The sequence below is a fragment of the Nerophis ophidion genome, linkage group LG09 (assembly GCF_033978795.1).
Source record: "Nerophis ophidion isolate RoL-2023_Sa linkage group LG09, RoL_Noph_v1.0, whole genome shotgun sequence".
Lineage (NCBI taxonomy): Eukaryota > Metazoa > Chordata > Actinopteri > Syngnathiformes > Syngnathidae > Nerophis > Nerophis ophidion.
In genome coordinates this window covers 51,931,441-51,951,033 of record NC_084619.1, presented here as the reverse complement: position 1 = coordinate 51,951,033, position 19,593 = coordinate 51,931,441, and the positions used below count along the sequence as shown (strand labels likewise).

The window sequence follows — 19,593 nt, the reverse complement described above, 5'->3', positions numbered from 1 at the left end:
ATCACAATATGTTATTGGATATATAAATAATAACAGAACCATTTCAAAATAGGTTACCAAGACTAATTTGGTTGCTAACATATACAATAAAATATTGTCATTTTCTGATGTATTATTTTCACAAAGCGTGTATTGTTACTTTCTGTTGTAACATGCCTATGTACATTTCTGTTAAAAAAATAATAAAGACGTGTTCTTCTGTTTGAAAATTTACATTAGTTTTGGATGAAACTACAGTTTTTATCAAATCAATACCAAATAGTGATAGGGACAGTATTGATCATACCAATTGATAGTTCACATTTTCGGAAATATTGTATATATTTTTTGGTAACACTTCAGTATGGGGAACGTATTCACCATTAATTATTTGCTTATTAACATGCAACTTGGTAAAATATTGGCTCTAAATTAGTCATTATCAAGTACATAATAATGCCTTATTATGCATGGCCATATTAACCCTAACCCTTCCCTCAATAACCTCAGAATTATTGCTTATTAGTAACCCTAACCCTTATATGTTCTCCTGGTGTCCAAATTAAGTCTTTGTTACTTAGAAGATGTTTCCCATACTTAAGTGTTACCATTTTATTTCATAATTAGAATCAGACAAAAGACACAGGCGGTGTCACATAATCAATTATATATTTAAATAATTTCTTCTATCGGCCTCTGGCTTAAATATTTGGTTTAAAGCAGGGGTCTCAGACTGAGACGTTATTTTGCGGCTCCCACCTTAATATGAAAGTTTAATGTTTGTGCGGCCCGCAAGTTTTATATGAATGGCGCTTGACAGCGTTGTGCTGTTTGGGTCCAAAATGGCTCTTTCAACGTTCTGGGTTGCCTACCCCTGCGTTAGTGGAAAAGCGGCAAATGAGTGAAAGCGAAAGAGACGTTGCCATGGAGACGAGGGTTTTCTTACGTGCCTGGCTGCAATCACACCGCGACACCTGTCCGCCATTAAAAACAGTCACCGATAACCTGGACCAATTCAAACTGTTATTTGTTTTGTTAATTGTTTAATTAGCAATGCCTCACACGATGAACGCTACATATATTTTTATATGACGCCGGATAACACTCTGGGAGCCGTCACTTTTTTTGCGCTCGCTATTCCACCGACCGCCGTGTTGCTCTAGGGAGGAAAAGCGGAACGACAAATATTGCGGAAATAATATTATTCTCCGTGCGTCAGCTAAATACAAATATATTCCACAACCCCAAGCATGTCTTTTTCAAAGCCTGCAGTGAAGAGAAGTGTTAGTGATGAGAAAAGACAATTCCAGGAAAAGTGGGAGATGCAATATTTCTTTGTTGAGACAGGGGTACCATGACGTGTCTTATTTGCACAGAGAAAGTTGCGGTGCACAAGGGATACAATTTGAAACGTCATTATAAAACTGGACATGCTGAGGAGTATGCAACATTTTTTTTTTTTTTAATCTTTTCTTGCGGCCCAGCCTCATCCAGACTCTGTGTCCAGTGGCCCCCAGGTAAATTGAGTTTGAGACCCCTAGTTTAGAGTCATGCTGTGTCCAGAGACTTACTTCCTGAGTTTGTAAACAACAACAAAAAACATCAAAAGTATTTTTTGGACGATAAAAATATCGATCTAAACATTGTAGTATTGACCGTATATTGATACCATACTTCGTATCGTTACTAGGGGTGTGACTCATTGGGCCCCTAACGGTTTGATCCGATTACGATTCTGGTGTGACGATTTGATTCAACACCATTTTCAATTCAAAACAATTACATATGCGTATTATTTGTTTGGTAGAGTGTCTTAATTTGTATGATAATTATAGTGGAACAGTTTATAGGTTGGAATATATATACATATATATATATATATATATATATATATATATATATATATATATATATATATATATATATATATAATTATAGGTTGGAATATATATATATATATATATATATATATATATATATATATATATATATATATATATATATATATATATATATATATATGTATATATATTCCAACCTATAAACTGTTCCACTATAATTATCATACAAATTAAGACACTCTACCAAACAAATAATACGCATATGTAATTGTTTTGAATTGAGAATGGCGTTGAATCAAATCGTCACACCAGAATCGTAATCGGATCAAACCGTTAGGGGCCCAATGAGTCACACCCCTAGTAACGATACGAAGTATGGTATCAATATACGGTCAATACTACAATGTTTAGATCGATATTTTTATCGATATATATATATATATATATATATATGTATATATATATATATATATATATATAAATATGTACATACACGCACACACACACACACACATATATATATACATATATATATATGTGTGTGTGTGTGTGTGCGTGTATGTACATATTTATATATATATATATATACATATATATATATATATATATATTTTTGTGTGTGTGTATATATAATGTATGTATATATAAATGTGTATATATACATATATGTATACATATTTAAATACATGTATACATATATGTACACATAAATATAATACATACAGTATATACACTTATACATATATACATATACATCCAGAAATCACAATCTATGATTTTTTTTTAACAATTTATTTGTGTGATACAGGTAAAAATAAATATTTGAACACCTACAATTCTGACCCTCAAAGACCTGTTAGTCCGCCTATAAAAGTCCTCCTCTACTCCACTGTATTATCCTGAATCAGGTGCATCTGAAGAAGAAAACTGAGTTGCATTCTAAAGACCACCATACCTACTGTGAAGCATGGGGGTGGAAACATCATGCTTTGGGGCTGTTTTTCTGCTAAGGGGACAGGACGATTGATCCATGTTAAGGAAAGAATGAATGGGGCCATGTATCGTGAGATTTTGAGCCAAAACCTCCTTCCATCAGTGAGAGCTTTGAATGGTTGACCAAATACTTATTTTCCACCATAATTTACAAATAAATTCTTTAAAATTCCTACAATGTGAATTCCTAGATTTTTTTTCACATTCTGTCTCTCACAGTTGAAGTGTACCTATGATGAAAATTACAGACCTCTGTCATCATTTTAAGTGGGAGAACTTGCACAATCGGTGGCTGACTAAATACTTTTTTGCAACACTGTATATGGCAACCCTATGCCGTAAATGAGATTTTCCATTTTGGAAATAAAACCCTTTCTTCAATTATCCCTTGATGTCCTCTTTGCTGACTTATAATTGCACATGTGTTAAATTATTTTCATTTGTTTGCTCTCATTTTTTAAAATGTTTTATTTGTGCTGGGACATCCTTAGGACAGTTTCTCAAGATGGAAACAGTTGTTTTTTTCAAAACGTCTTGTAATTCCGGGCGTGTTTTAACCCACTTCTGTTGTTTTTGTGGGAGAAAAAAAAAAAGAAAACGAGCCCAGGCAGAACATTTTTTAACAACATGAACAAAAACAATCCTCAAGACTTGACGGCTCCTCTTTTTGTATGCGTAAAGATGGGTAAGCGGGTACCCGGGTGACATTCGCACCCAAATGGAGCACAGCGCTGCACTAAATAGGCGCGCATCCTCTGAGCCGCTCACAGCCGGAGATATAATTAATCAAAGTGGATGCTGCGTTGTTGACCTTTTCCCGGGTGATCATCACAATGACGCGCCCATTAATCGGTCAGCCATCACTCTTCAACCGGCACCGCTGCAATTATCACACAATCACTCAGGCACGCGGGGTAAGATGGGAGCTAGCAGGAAGCAGCTCACACACACACACACACACACACACACACACACACACACACACACACACACACACACACACACACATACACACGTCTAAAGAGTGAAGCTGGCCTGCGATGTGTGAACTTTACATGTAATTGATTCCTTTCTCGCCCGATTGCGCGTAAACGTAAAACATCCTCGATCAATCCGCCCGTTCCCTTTTCGCTCTGCGGGCTTCGGAGCCGACTATTACAGGAAAGGAGCATGACATTACAATAACAGCGTCGGCTAATGTTGCACTTAGCGCGCACACACCTGATTATTTTCTTCCTTCTGTGATGGCGAAGATGGAAAGTGTTCTGCACGTGCGTGTGTGTGTGTGTGTGTGTGTGTGTCTGTGTGTGTGTGTGTGTGTGTGGTTGGTGAAATAAATGACCGTTGGGACGCACTGAAACTAAGTGACATTTGTGACTTTGTCGAAAAATCAAGAAAAATAACTTTAGGATTTTAGAACACGGAGTTTACACGCCATGTTGCATTACGTCGTATTTTAGGGTATCATATGACATCGCGTTGAATCGTTTCAGAAAAATACCTTAACGCAGGAGCACTTCAGAAAACCACTGTCACTAAATACAATTCGTCGCTACATCTGTAAGTGCAAGTTAAAGCTCTACTATGCAAAGCGAAAGGCATTTATCAACAACATCCAGAAACTCCGCCGGCTTCTCTGGGCCCGAGATCATCTACGATGGACAGATGCAAAGTGGAAAAGTGTTCTGTGATCTGACGAGTCCACATTCCAAATTCTTTTTGGAAATATTCGACATAGTGTCATCCGGACCAAAGGGGAAGCGAACCATCCAGACTGTTACCGACGCAAAGTTCAAAAGCCAGCATCTGTGATGGTATGGGGGTGCATTAGTGCCCAAGGCATGGGTAATTTACACATCTGTGAAGGCACCATTAATGCTGAAAGGTACATACAGGTTTTGGAACAACATATGTTGCCATTCAAGCAACGTTGTCATGGACGCCCCTGCTTATTTCAGCAAGAAATTGCCAAGCCACATTCAGCACGTCTTAAAACAGCGTGGCTTCGTAAAAAACGAGTGCGGGTACTTTCCTGGCCCGCCTGCAGTGCAGACCTGTCTCCCATCGAAAATGTGTGGCGCATTATGAAGCGTAAAATACGACAGCGGAGACCCTGGACTGTTGAACGACTGAAGCTCAACATAGAACAAGAATGGGAAATAAGTCCACTTTCAAAGCTTCAACAATTAGTTTCCTCAGTTCCCAAACGTTTATTGAGTGTTGTTAAAAGAAAAGGTGATGTACACAGTGGTGAACATGCCCTTTCCCAACTACTTTGGCATGTGTTGCAGCCATGAAATTCTAAGTTAATGATTATTTGCCCAAAAAAAATAAAGTTTATGAGTTTGAACATCAAATATCTTGTCTTTGTAGTACATTCAATTAAATATGGGCTGAAAAGGATTTGCAAATCATTGTATTCCGTTTATAGTTACATCTAACACAATTTCCCAACTCATATGGAAACAGGGATTGTAGTATTGATTTGCATCACATTTTAGAAGGAATGGGCATCAATGGTCCCTAATACAACATATATCTTAATTCTTAAAGCATTTATCTGATTAGGGCAGCAACAAACGATTATTTTGATAGTCGATTAGTCAACGATTATCTTAACAATTTGTCAACTAATCAGATAATAAAGCCGACACATATTTAATGGCTGTATTGTTTCCATCGACTTCTAAATGCAGCTTAAGTTACTTTAGGCATGTGTTTGAATTTGAGATTATTTCAAGGAATAAGCGGTAGAAAATGGATGGATGGATGGGTATACTTGTATACCTTCAAGGTACTCAAAGCGCTATTTCCACATTCACCCATTCACACACTGATGGCGGGAGCTGCCATGTAAGGCCCGAATCACGCTCCATCTGGAGCAAGGGTGAAGTGTCTTGCTCAAGGACACAACAGACGTGAGGAGGTCGGCAGAAGGTGTTGATCGAACCAGGAACCCTCAGGTTGCTGGCACGGTCAAGCTCCCCACACCGCCACGCCGTGTTCGAAAAGGAGCAGAAAGAAGCAGAGCTTATTTAATCCCACCCCTTTTCCTTTACATGGAAGTTGCTAACACTTTTGTTCACTTCCTGTTCTCAAAATAATCACAATATACTCCATCAGTAAGAACACTAAAAGTAAATAAATAAATAATAATTGGTGAATTAAAGGCCTACTGAAACCCACTACTTCCGACCATGCAGTCCTATAGTTTATAGATCAATGATGAAATATTAACGTTGCAACACATGCCAATACGGCCTTTTTAGTTTACTAAATTGCAATTTTAAATTTCCCGCGGAGTTTCTTGTTGAAAACGTCGCAGGATGATGATGTGTGCGCGTGAAATCACGGACTGGCAGGAAATACTAGCGCAGTACTATTTGGGGTTGAAAGTTGTCTCTTTTCATCGCGCAATTAAACAGTATTCTGGACATCTGTGTTGCTGAATCTTTTGCAATTTGTTCAATTAATAATGGAGAAGTCTAAGTAGAAAGATGGAGTTGGGAAGCTTTAGCATTTAGCCACACAAACACATGGTGATTCCTTGTTTAAAATTCCCGGAGGTGAAGCTTTACTATGGATCAGAGCGGTAAAGCGAACATGGTTCCCGACCAATTGTCAACCGGCAGGTTTTGGTAAGAAAATTGTGTTAAAACGTCACCTCTTACCGGAGATCTGTGGAGTTTGCGCCGTCCTTGTATCTGCCGTCGACTTCCCTCAGACACTGGCCTCAAGACATCCGTGGACACACCCCTCCGACTATCAGGTACTATTTAATCTCACTAAAACACTAGCAACACAATAGGAAGATAAAGGATTTCCCAGAAATATCCTAGTAAATGTGTCTAAAAACATCTGAATCCGTCCCAATGCAATCGTCTTTTTTATTTTTTTACTTTTTTTTTGTGACGTCTCGGTGGCATCTTGGTTCCAATGGTGCTCTTCCAGGATGCAGTCGGGCAACGAACAAAACGTGGAGGTAAGAAATAATGATTTATTTATCTAACAAACAGACTAATAACAAAAACACTGGGTACCAAAAGACAAAAACAAAAAGCTAGTTAGCATAAGAGCTAGGGGAACAAAAGGCGGCTAAGCACGCTAGCATTAGCGAATATACGACATGGAACCAAGAGGCTAAGCGCGGAGGCTATCGAGTCCAAACATCAAAATACAAACGTCAGTGGTTGCGTGAGAGCAAACACTGAGCCGAGGCCGAACTGAGGAATCAGGTGGGCTTGAATACACAAATAATAATCAAAAACAGGTGTGTGACAGGAGCCCGTGAGGAGGAGCACATTACGTTGCCATGGTGACTAAACAAACGGGGAAGTGCTCAAACACAAGGAATCGGCCAAGTCCAGAACTAAACATGAACAAAGACATATAAACGGCAAAACAATAAACGATCCGCATAGCGGATTGTGACAATTTTATTTTATTTTTTTTTCTAGTCCTTCGCTATCAATATCATCAATCATCCACAAATATTTCATCCTCGCTCAAATTAATGGGGAAATTATTGTTTTCTCGGTCCGAATAGCTCTTTCTGCTGGAGGCTCCCATTATAAACAATGTGAGGACGTGAGGAGCCCTCACCCTTGTGACATCATCGTCTGCGACTTCCGTTAAAGGCAAGGCTTTTTTATCAGCACCAAAAGTTGCGAACTTTATTGTCGATGTTCTCTACTAAATCCTTTCAGCAAAAATATGGCAATATCGCGAACTGATCAAGTATGACACAGAGAATGGACCTGCTATCCCCGTTTAAATAAGAAAATCTCTTTTCAGTAGGCCTTTAAGTTATATTTTACATGGTGAGATGAGCAAGATTATCTTGAAAATGAATGAATAACTTAACTTCAACTTAATTGAAAAAAAAACAAGAACATTATGATTTGTACAATTTCAGAATGTGCTTGTTCTATTTTTAAACAAAGAAAACACTCTGAATTTCTCTTTATTTTTAAGTTATCGTGCCGTGATTTTACCAGTCCGGCCCACTTGGGAGTACATTTTTTCCCCCGTCTAACATGAGTTTGGCGCCCGTGTTGTCCAAACGTTTGTACACTGAATCCAGAAAAAAATGCTTTGTTACTTGGGTGGTATCGTCATGCATTGTCTGGCATGGTATCATAAACAACATGAAAGAGAAGCAACGCTTAAGTTCGCCCTATTCCATCTTCCCCTCAAACTCCTTCTTCTCGTCGCGTCCGCTTCCTTGTCGAGGAGCAATTATTTGCAATTTGCCTAAGTCGTCCATTTGCCGGGACGCCGAGCATGAAAACGAAGCAATTTCGTGTATAAAAAAAAGACAATAAAAAACGGAGGCAGGCGTCTATCGGAGCGCACGGACCAAAAGTGTGCATGTGAACGTGTGAGGCCTCCACCACCGGGGGAGGGGGAGGCCCTGCTCTGGCGGGGGGCCACGCAAAAAATGTCACAACAAAGTGGGAAGTGGTCCACATAAAGATGAGGTGTGGGTGTGTGTGTGTGTGTGTGTGTGTGAACCTACCAGTCTGCACACATGACAACGTCAAAATGGGCTTCTAGCGATGACATGTCCGTCTCACAGTCCCACCTAAGCACCCTGAAACAGACACACAGGTCAAAGGTCAAAGTGGGTAACAACATTAGTCCCCCTTTGGATCCATCACAACTGCATTCAGCGTATAATTGACGTTACATTACTGTCGGGGGGGAACTCCTTGAGCAAAACACCACTTATCCTTTACTGTTACTTTCATTCATTAAAATTGCACCAAAAATGGTGCCATGCCGGAAAAAAATAAATCAAATATAAAGTTTATTTGGTGGAATCCTCGTCCTTAAGATAAAAAAAAAATCATGAAAAAACACACAAGGCTGTGCAAATGGTTTAATAAATGGGTAAACACGTGTTAAGTGGTAAACCCTTAAAGGGGAACATTATCACAATTTCAGAAAGGTTAAAACCAATAAAAATCAGTTCCCAGTGGCTTATTTTATTTTTTGAAGTTTTTTTCAAAATTTTACCCATCATGGAATATCCTGAAAAAAGGCTTTAATGTGCCTGATTTTCGCTATCTTTAAATCCACCCGTCCGTTTTCCTGTGACGTCACATAGTGATGCCATTAGAAACAAACATGGCAGATAGTCCAGCAAGATGTAGCGACATTAGCTTCGGATTCAGACTCGGATTTCAGCGGCTTAAGCAATTCAACAGATTACGCATGTATTGAAACGGATGGTTGGAGTATGGTGTCAGATAGGGAAAACGAAATTGAAGAAGAAACTGAAGCTATTGAGCAAATAGCTATTGGAGCTATTCGGCGATAGCCTTCTAACCAACGATTGCATCTTTGACCACTGGAGCAACTTAAATCCGTCGATTGGTAAGTGTTTGTTTGGCATTAAATGTGGGTGGAGGGAAAAGGCTGGATGCAAATATAGCTACAAATGTACATACAGCTAGCCTAAATAGCATGTTAGCATCGATTAACTGGCAGTCATCCATCCATCCATCCATTTTCTACCGCTTATTCCCTTTTTTGGGGTCGCGGGGTGTGCTGGCACCTATCTCAGCTACAATCGGGCAGAAGGCGGGATACACCCTGGACAAGTCGCCACCTCATCGCAGGGCCAACACAGATAGACAGACAACATTCACACTCACGTTCACACACTAGGGCCAATTTAGTGTTGCCTATTAACCTATCCCCAGGTGCATGTCTTTGGAAGTGGGAGGAAGTCGGAGTACCCGGAGGGAACCCACGCATTCACGGGGAGAACATGCAAACTCCACACAGAAAGATCCCGAACCTGGGATTGAACCCAGGACTGCAGGACTTTCGTATTGTGAGGCAGACGCACTAACCCCTCTGCCAACGTGAAGCCCGCTGGCAGTCATGCCACGACCAAATATGTCTGATTAGCACATAAGTCAATAACATCAACAAAACTCACCTTTGTGATTTCGTTGACTTTATCGTTGGAAATGCATCTGCTTTGAGTGTCGCAGGATATCCACACATTCCTGCCATCTCTGTGCCATGTATGTCGTAGCATCACCGGGAAAATGTGCAGACCAAACGAGGGACTTTCGCATCTTTTGACACTGGTGCAACTTAAATCCCTCGATTGGTATGTGTTTGTTCGGCATTACATGTGGGTGGAAGGAAAGGCTGGATGTAAATATAGCTACAAATGAGGTATAACGATGCAATATGTACATAGAGCTAGCCTAAATAGCATGCTAGCCTCGATTAGCATGCCGTGCTAATTGATGCACACTCCTCGTAAATCAACTTGAATCCATCCCTGATCGTGTTGTTACACCCTCCGACAACACACCGACGAGGCATGATGTCTCCAAGGTACGGAAAACAGTCGAAAAAACTGAAAATAACAGAGCTGATTCGATTTGTGTGTGTAATGTGTTTGAGAAAATGGTGGATTGCTTCCCATTGTAACGTCATGGGTGAAAAGTCATCGCTCCAACAGCGAACAAATGAGAGGCGTTTAGATCGCCAAATTCACCCTTTTAGAGTTCGGAAATCGTTTAAAAAAACATAAGGTCTTTTTTCTGCAACATCAAGGTATATATTGACGCTTACATTGGTCTGGTGATAATGTTCCCCTTTAATACACAGTTTAAAAATGACAGTTAGGTACTGCCTCACTTCATACTTAACATTTATAAGTCTAATATTATTATTCAAGCATCATTTATTACTTTGTATATAACAACATGTCATGTTTTGTGGTCACGTTCTGTTTGGTTTTGGACTCATTGTGCACTCTTGTTTGTTTTGTCACCATGGCAACTTATTATTTTCACCTGTTATGTGTTCACGACTCACGCATCTGATTTGTTTCTGTCATGACTTGGACTATGGTGAGGTTTGTTTTCCCGTGGTGCAAATCGACTGGATGAAGGTACTGACATCTTTTAATTAAGCTCTCAAAAAGTACCAAACAAAAGGGCGCGCACAAGGCGGGGAACAAACTTAACGCAGAAACAAACGAAAAGCGCTCTCGGCCGGACGTACAAAACTTGGCTATGAAAACAAAAACTATTACTATTACATTAACTATGGACATAAAACAAAACTTGCGAACTATGGCATGAATAACAAAAACTAATGTGGAATGAGGAAAGAGCATGGATCATCAGCATGGGAAACAAGGGGGTGTAGAGGGTGATGTCGCCAGGCTGACTGCCTGGCAACTACAGGCTTAAATAATGGTGCAGTGATTGACAGGTGCGTGAGTCGTGAACACATAACAGGTGAAACTAATGAGTTGTCATGCTGACAAAACAAACAAGTGTGCACAATGAGTCCAAAACCAAACAGAACGTGACCACAAAAATTGACAATAACAGGGAAAAGCGGGAGAGCAGGGGTGCCATGCTCCTTTTTATTGAGGGCCACATTACAACAGTACTGACACTATACCAATAATAGATATATTAACTTTATATATGTCTATATATATATATATATATATATATATGTGTGTGTGTGTGTGTATATATATATATATATATATATATATATATATATATATATATATATATATATATATATATATATATATATATATATATATACATATATATATATACACACACACACACATTAAGGTTGTATTGTATGCCGGGGCTAGTATAGTATTGTGGTACTAATGAATAAAATATGGTACTATATACTGTTTGAAAAAAAAAATGGTTACAGGCATGACATTGCTGGGTTTACGAGCAGAAGAGTATGTTCGGCAGCGCAAAATCACGGAGTACTTACAAGCCGACACAGTGTGTAGACAGAAAAGGGAGAACTGACGCATTTTGGCTCAAAAACTAAAGATAAAGGTGAAGTTATAACACTGTAACAACCACAGGAAGAGGTGCTTTAAGGCAGTGGTTCTCAAATGGAAGTACGCGTACCCCTGGGGGTACTTGAAGGTATGCCAAGGGGTACGTGAGATTTTTTTTAAATATTCTAAAAGTTCATAAACTGTGAAAAGAAGTGCAACAATGCAATATTCAGTGTTGACAGCTGGATTTTTTGTGGACATGTTCCATAAATATTGATGTTAAAGATCGCTTTTTTTGTGAAGAAATGTTTAGAATTAAGTTCATGAATCCAGATGGATCTCTATTACAATCCCCAAAGAGGGCACATTAAGTTGATGATTACTTCTAACGTGTAGAAATCTTTATTTATGATTGAATCACTTGTTTATTTTTCAACAAGTTTTTAGTTATTTTTATCTTTTTTCCAAATAGTTCAAGAAAGATCACTACAAATGAGCAATATTTTGCACTGGTATACAATTTAATAAATCATAAACTGATGACATAGTGCTGTATTTTGCTTCTTTATCTATTTTTTTCTACCAAACCACTTGAATTAAAAAAATTTCACAGGGGGTACATCACTGAAAAAAGGTTGAGAACTAGCGCTAGTTAGTTAGTGGCTAACGTGCATCCGCAATCTGCAATGTTTTAGCTACTTCTAAATCACTAATCCTGGCCTCCGTGGCGACAAATTAAGTAAGTTTCTTACAAGTATCATCCCTCCAGGACTGGGAATAGCTAAACATGCTTCATTGCCATTGGTGCATCTACACCTGACATCCACTGTGATGATACCCAGTACAGGACCGTATCTGGTCGGTACTACTATGATTACACCAATATTTTTTATCGTCTCAAAATCTTTTTTTTTAAATTTATATTATATTTATGAATTCAGAAAATATGTCCCTGGAAACATGAGGACTTTGAATATGACCAATGTCTGATCCTGTAACGACTTGGTATCGGATCGATACCCACATTTGTGGTATCTTTCAAAACTAATGCAAAGTATCAAACAACAGAAGAATAAGTGATTGTTACATTTTAACAGAAGTGTAGATGTTAAAACGAAAAAAAAAAAAAAAGCAGATATTAACAGGAAATGAACAAGTAGATTGATAACCAATTTTTACCGCTTGTCCCTCATAATTTTGACAAAATAATAGAATGTAAAATGACACAATATGTCACTGCATACGTCAGCAGACTATATTAGGGGCCTTTGTTTGCTTACTTACTAATAAAAAACAAGTTGTCTTGTATGTTCGCTATTTTATTTAAGGACAAACTTGCAATAAGAAACATACGTTTAATGTACCGTAAGATTTTTTTGTAAAAATATAAAGCCAATAATGACATTTTTTGATTATCACATATTTTCCTGATAAATCGTAAGTCAGCGTGACAAGCAGGTATTTAGGTATTTATTTTGATAACCACAAAAATAAAAATATTATAATAACATAACATAACATAATGTTGAGTGATCAGATAATATTAAGGCTGGATGTGCAGTTGCGTGCAGTTCATTGTTCAGTCAGAATTGAAAGAACAAATACATTTATACTAGGGGGACGGCGTGGCGCAGTGGAAGAGAGTGGCCATGCGCAACCCGAGGGTCCCTGGTTCAATCCCCACCTAGTACCAACCTTGTCACATCGGTTGTGTCCTGAGCAAGACACTTCAATCAATCAATCAATGTTTACTTATATAGCCCTAAATCACTAGTGTCTCAAAGGGCTGCACAAACCACAACACAAACCACTACGACATAAGGGCAAGGAAAACTCACACCCAGTGGGACGTCGGTGACAATGATGACCATGAGAACCTTGGAAAGGACGAAAGCAATGGATGTCGAGCGGGTCTAACATGATACTGTGAAAGTTCAATCTATAATGGATCCAACACAGTCGCGAGAGTCCAGTCCAAAGCGGAGACAGCAGGAAACCATCCCGAAGTGGAGGCGGATCAGCAGTGCAGAGATGTCGCAAGCCGATACACAGGCAAGCGGTCCATCCTGGGTCCCGACTCTGGAAGAGCGGTCCATCCTGGGTCCCGACTCTGGACGAGCGGTCCATCCTGGGTCCTGACTCTGGACAGCCAGTACGTCATCCATGGCCATCGGACCGGACCCCCTCCACAAGGGAGAGTGGGACATAGGAGTAAAAGAAAAGAAACGGCAGATCAACTGGTCTAAAAAGGGAGTCTATTTAAAGGCTAGAGTATACAGATGAGTTTTAAGGTGAGACTTAAATGCTTCTACTGAGGTGGCATCTCGAACTGTTACCGGGATGGCATTCGAGAGTACTGGAGCCCGAATGGAAAACGCTCTATAGCCCGCAGACTTTTTTGGGGCTCTGGGAATCACTAATAAGCCGGAGTCCTTTGAACGCAGATTTCTTGCCGGGACATATGGTACAATACAATCGGCAAGATAGGCTGGAGCTAGACCGTGTAGTATTTTATACGTAAGTAGTAAAACCTTAAAGTCACATCTTAAGTGCACAGGAAGCCAGTGCAGGTGAGCCAGTATAGTTATATATATAGGTAAATATGTATATTGGTATATAAAGGTGTATACATTATAGGCGTAATGTGATCAAACTTTATTGTTCTTGTCAAAAGTCTAGCAGCCGCATTTTGTACCAACTGTAATCTTTTAATGCTAGACATGGGGAGACCCGAAAATAATACGTTACAGTAGTCGAGGCGAGACGTAAAAAACGCATGGATAATGATCTCAGCGTCTTTAGTGGACAAAATGGAGCGAATTTTAGCGATATTACGGAGATGAAAGAAGGCCGTTTTAGTAACGCTTTTAATGTGTGTCTCAAAGGAGAGTTGGGTCGAAGATAATACCCAGATTCTTTACTGAGTTGCTTTGAGTAATTATTTGGTTGTCAAATGTTAAAGTTGTATTATTAAATAGAGGTCGGTGTCTAGCAGGACCGATAATCAGCATTTCCGTTTTTTTGGCGTTGAGTTGCAAAAAGTTAGTGGACATCCATTGTTTAATTTCATTAAGACACGCCTCCAACTGACTACAATCCGGCGTGTTGGTCAGCTTTAGGGGCATGTAGAGTTGGATGTCATCTGCATAACAGTAAAAGCTAACACCGTATTTGCGTATGATGTCACCTAGCGGCAGCATGTATATGCTGATGAGTGCAGGGCCAAGGACCGAACCCTGGGGAACTCCACACGTTACCTTAACGTAGTCCGAGGTCACATTGTTAAATCACTTCACCCTTGCTGATGCTGGTTAGCGCCTTGCATGGCAGCTCCCTCCATCAGTGTGTGAATGTGTGTGTGAATGGGTAAATGTGGAAGTAGTGTCAAAGCGCTTTGAGTACCTTGAAGGTAGAAAAGCGCTATACAAGTACAACCCATTTATTGATATTTATTATTTAGCCAGAAGAGGCTTTATCAGTACTGCTCCATCTTCTCGTCATCCATGGCGTTTCTACTCGTGTGGATTCTTCAATCATCACTCCAAGCAATGTTTGTAAGTTTTACAATATAACTAAAACATTTCTTACTTACTAAACCTTCCCATGTGTGGTGTTTTTTTATTGCATAGTTAGCATTAGCTAATATTCCAACACGTTTACGAGTGTCTGTTATTAACTTAAAATAGCATTATTTTTCTAATATCGAGTTATTGAGTCCATTTGGCTGATTGGAGAGCAAGCTTCCGCAGCTGTTTTGTTTGATTTGCCGTTTTACTGCCGTGTTACAGACACCGTTTGAATTTGATTGATTGATTGATTGATTGATACTTTTATTAGTAGATTGCACAGTACAGTACATATTCCGTACAATTGACCACTAAATGGTAACACCCGAATAAGTTTTTCAACTTGTTTAAGTCGGGGTCCACAATTAAACAATTAAGGTGTGTAAATAAACATTTAAAAAAAATTATAAAAAATGAGCAACCGACATCCCTGATGAGTCTTTTTATAAAGTATTTGTTATAGTTCTGGACAATATTAAAGGCATGCTGATACTTTCATGTATTCAGTTGGTGTCCAATTACTTATTGAGGGTGTTTAAATGTGCATGCATGCCAAGTGCTCGGCCATTTTCTCCTTCCTCTCCACTCGCTCGCACGATCATATTGTGGGGTTATCAATTAGCCATTATTAACACTCTGTAAACAAAACATTAGGCCCTGCTAGAGACACAATCATCATTCACGGTGGGGGGTCCCAAACACACACACACACACATCAATACGCCACATGCCCATCCCCTCGACACTCTCCTGTCGCCCAATCGCAATCGCGCCCTCCGTTGTGGCGCGACGTAATCTGAAAGGAAAACAATCAAAGTAATGTGACTTAATTATACGTTGACTTTTTCTCCCCGTCTTCCACTTGTGCAAATATGCACGAAAAGGGGGAGGCGACACGCGGGACAACAATTAAACACACATTTTAGTTCTTTCTTTCTTTCTTTTGTGTGTGTTTGGGTGTGTGTGTGTGTGTGTGTGTGTGTCTGTGTGTGTGTGCGTGTGTGTTTGTGTGTTCTGGTAATGCTAACTTAATGGGGACATTGCTCTGTTTACACAGTCACCTTTAGGGGACCTCTGACGGTATGGGGACAAAAAAAAAACAGGTCCCTTAAAGGTAAAAAATGTTTAAATGATAGTCAGATCCATTCTGAAGATGCCTATGGGATTTTTAAACTTTGGCCCATAAAACATGTTTACTGGTTAGTTTGACTGTGAGACATTTGCACAGCAGCCCCCTCATCGGGCTGTAGCTGGTACTGCACTTGCTGCTCTGCTCACACTTCTTCCGTGTAAAGTGATTACCGTATTTTCTTGAATTGCCGCCGGGGCGCTGATTTAATTTAAAACCTCTTCTCACTCCTGCGCTTACCAAAGCCATGCGGTAAAAGTAAGCATGCGCTAATTATTTTAAAACCTCTTCTCACTCCGGCACTTACCAAAGGTATGCAGTAAAAATCTGACTGTGATGTAAGCTTGGACCTTAAATCCTACTGAATAGCTCTTAATCTTTTTCCCTTTATGTGATTTCAAATTACCGGTATTGAAATCAGCCTCCTCCATTTTGAAAATGATGACGGGGGAAGTGTCACTCGTGACTAGGGTTGGGTATCGTTTGAATTCGAACGATTCCGATTCTGATTATTTGTTTTGATTCCGATTCCTAACGATTCTCGATTCCGATTCTTTCTTTAAAAAAAAAAAAGGCAGGGTCAAAAAAAAGTTTGGGATATTTTAAATGAGCTAGCTAACCTACAGTCGTTCTCAATGAAATAGTCTGACATTCTCCATCAATTTTAATTTTATTAACTTTTTATGAACTTTACACTAAATAGGCGCAAAACACATTATTTATTGCATATATGTTGTCTTACTTACCGGATTCGGACTGCAGTGCAGTCACCGAGGTGCCAGGCTGGGCGTCGGAGCCGGAGTCAGAAGAAGAGGAAGAGGAGGACGGTCGGCGCAGTGCGTCGAAGACAGGACACGCATTTATTAGTACTCCATGAACTCGGAGGTGCTTCATCAGGTTCGACGTGCACCCCCCTAAGCACAAAACAGTCCTGTCGCACGTGCTGCATTTCGCCAATATTTAATTTTTTTTTGTAAAATAAAGCCACACTTTCGACGACCGCTATCCATGCTTGACTGACTCGCTCGGGTACATAGCCTCGGCTACATAGGCTCGGCTACATAGGCCCGGCTACATAGGCCCGGCTACATAGGCCCGGCTACATACTGTAGGCTCGGCTACATACTGTAGGCTCGGCTACATAGCCTCGGCTACATAGGCTCGGCTACGTAGCCTCGGCTACATAGGCTCGGCTACATAGGCCCGGCTACATAGGCTCGGCTACATAGGCTCGGCTACATAGCCTCGGCTACATAGGCTCAGCTACATCGCCTCGGCTACATAGGCCCGGCTACATAGGCCCAGCTACATAGGCCCGGCTACATAGGCTCAGCTACATAGGCTCGGCTACATAGGCCCGGCTACATAGGCCCGGCTACAAAGGCTCGGCTACATACTGTAGGCTCGGCTACATAGGCTCGGCTACATAGGCCCAGCTATATAGGCTCGGCTACATAGGCCCGGCCGGCTACATAGGCCCGGCTACATAGGCTCGGCTACATAGACCCGGCTACATAGGCTCAGCTACATAGGCCCGGCTACGTAGGCCCGGCTACATAGGCCCGGCTACATAGGCTCGGCTACATACTGTAGGCTCGGCTACATAGGCTCGGCTACATAGGCCCGGCTACATAGGTTCGGCTACATACTGTAGGCTCGGCTACATAGGCTCGGCTACATAGGCCCGGCTACATAGGCTCGGCTACATAGGCTCGGCTACATAGGCCCGGCTACATAGGCCCGGCTACATAGGCTCGGCTATGCTAACACTTCGGCGGTGGGCGCTTCTTCGTTGGTGTTCAACGGCTCCTTCTTCCGGGTTGGCGGACATTTTTTTTTTCCGGTCAGCGGACTGGGTATTGAAACTAAGAATCGGAATTTAAATTTTTGGATGATTCCGGGAGAATCTGAAAGTTAGTCCCGGTTCCAATCGATACTCGATACTCGATACCCAACCCTACTCGTGACGTCACAAGTTTGACCAGGCGGTAATACTAAGCATGCACTAATTATTTTGGGAAGCGAGTTTGACCCGGCAGTAATTCAAGGCAGGCGCATACTATATGCCCTGCGGTTATTCAAGGAAATACGGTAACTACTTAACGGTCCTCAGTATGGCTTCACGGTGGAACAGGGGTTAGAGCGTCTGCCTCACAATACGAAGGTCCTGAGTAGTCTGGGGTTCAATCCCGGGCTCAGGATCTTTCTGTGTGGAGTTTGCATGTTCTCCCCGTGAATGCGTGGGTTCCCTCCGGGTACTCCGGCTTCCTCCCACTTCCAAAGACATGCACCTGGGGATAGGTTGATTGGCAACACTAAATTGGCCCTAGTGTTTAAATGTGAGTGTGAATGTTGTCTGTCTGTCTGTGTTGGCCCTGCGATGAGGTGGCGACTTGTCCAGGGTGTACATCGCCTTCCGCCCGATTGTAGCTGAGATAGGCACCAGCGCCCCCCGCGACCCCAAAGGGAATAAGCGGTAGAAAATGGATGGATGATGGACGGTCCTCAGTAGTCACGTACAAATTTGTGTAAATTATGCAAAATTATTTAAATTTGGTCCCCATGAACCATATGAAATAAGAATGATCAGCACATTACTTCATCAATCCAGAGATTTAAAGACGTGTATGAGCTAACTGGGCAGCGGTCATTTTACCTCTTTTTTTTTTTATGCCTCCACAACCTGTAGAAAGGGTGGTCCCCACAAGTGATGATCAAAAACTTGGTCCGCATTCCAAATGATAACCAGTGTGTGTGTGTGTGTGTGTGTGTGTGTGTGAGTGTGTGTGTGTGTGTCCGTGGAGAGGGACGATCTTCGCACTTCATGGATGGTGGCATCCCATTAAGGAGAATTATTGCACTTGGACGACGCCCATCACACACGTAAACACACACCATACTACAGTAAGTACAGTCATACCTCAACTTAAGAGTGTTTTGAGTTAAGAGCTCTCTCTAATTGTTATGCTTAAATTAGCGTATTTTTTGGACCATAAGGCTCATTAAAGGGGTCATATAATGTTTTTTTTTCCTATATTAAAAAACACTTCCTTGTGGTCTACATCACTGTTTCTCAACCGTTTTTCAGTGATATCCCCCACATGAAATTTTTTTTTAATTCAAGTACCCCTTCATCAGAGCAAAGCATTTTTTGTTGGAAACAAGAGATAAAGAAGTAAAATACAGCACTATGTCGTCAGTTTTTGATTTATTAAATTTGAAGTGCAAAATATTGCTTATTTGTAGTGGTCTTTCTTGAACTATTTGGAAAAAAAGATATAAAAA

At 40.5% G+C, this 19,593-nt stretch overlaps 1 protein-coding gene across 1 annotated transcript in view; it reads right to left on the bottom strand.

Annotated features, from left to right (window-relative positions):
- The window catches only part of camkmt (calmodulin-lysine N-methyltransferase), a 369,036-nt gene that overhangs the window by 48,841 nt on the left and 300,602 nt on the right, over window positions 1-19,593 (bottom strand). The window contains exon 8 of the mRNA XM_061911211.1: window positions 8,332-8,406. Within this exon, the coding sequence (XP_061767195.1) occupies window positions 8,332-8,406 (75 nt within the window). The remainder of the gene's footprint in view (window positions 1-8,331; window positions 8,407-19,593) is intronic.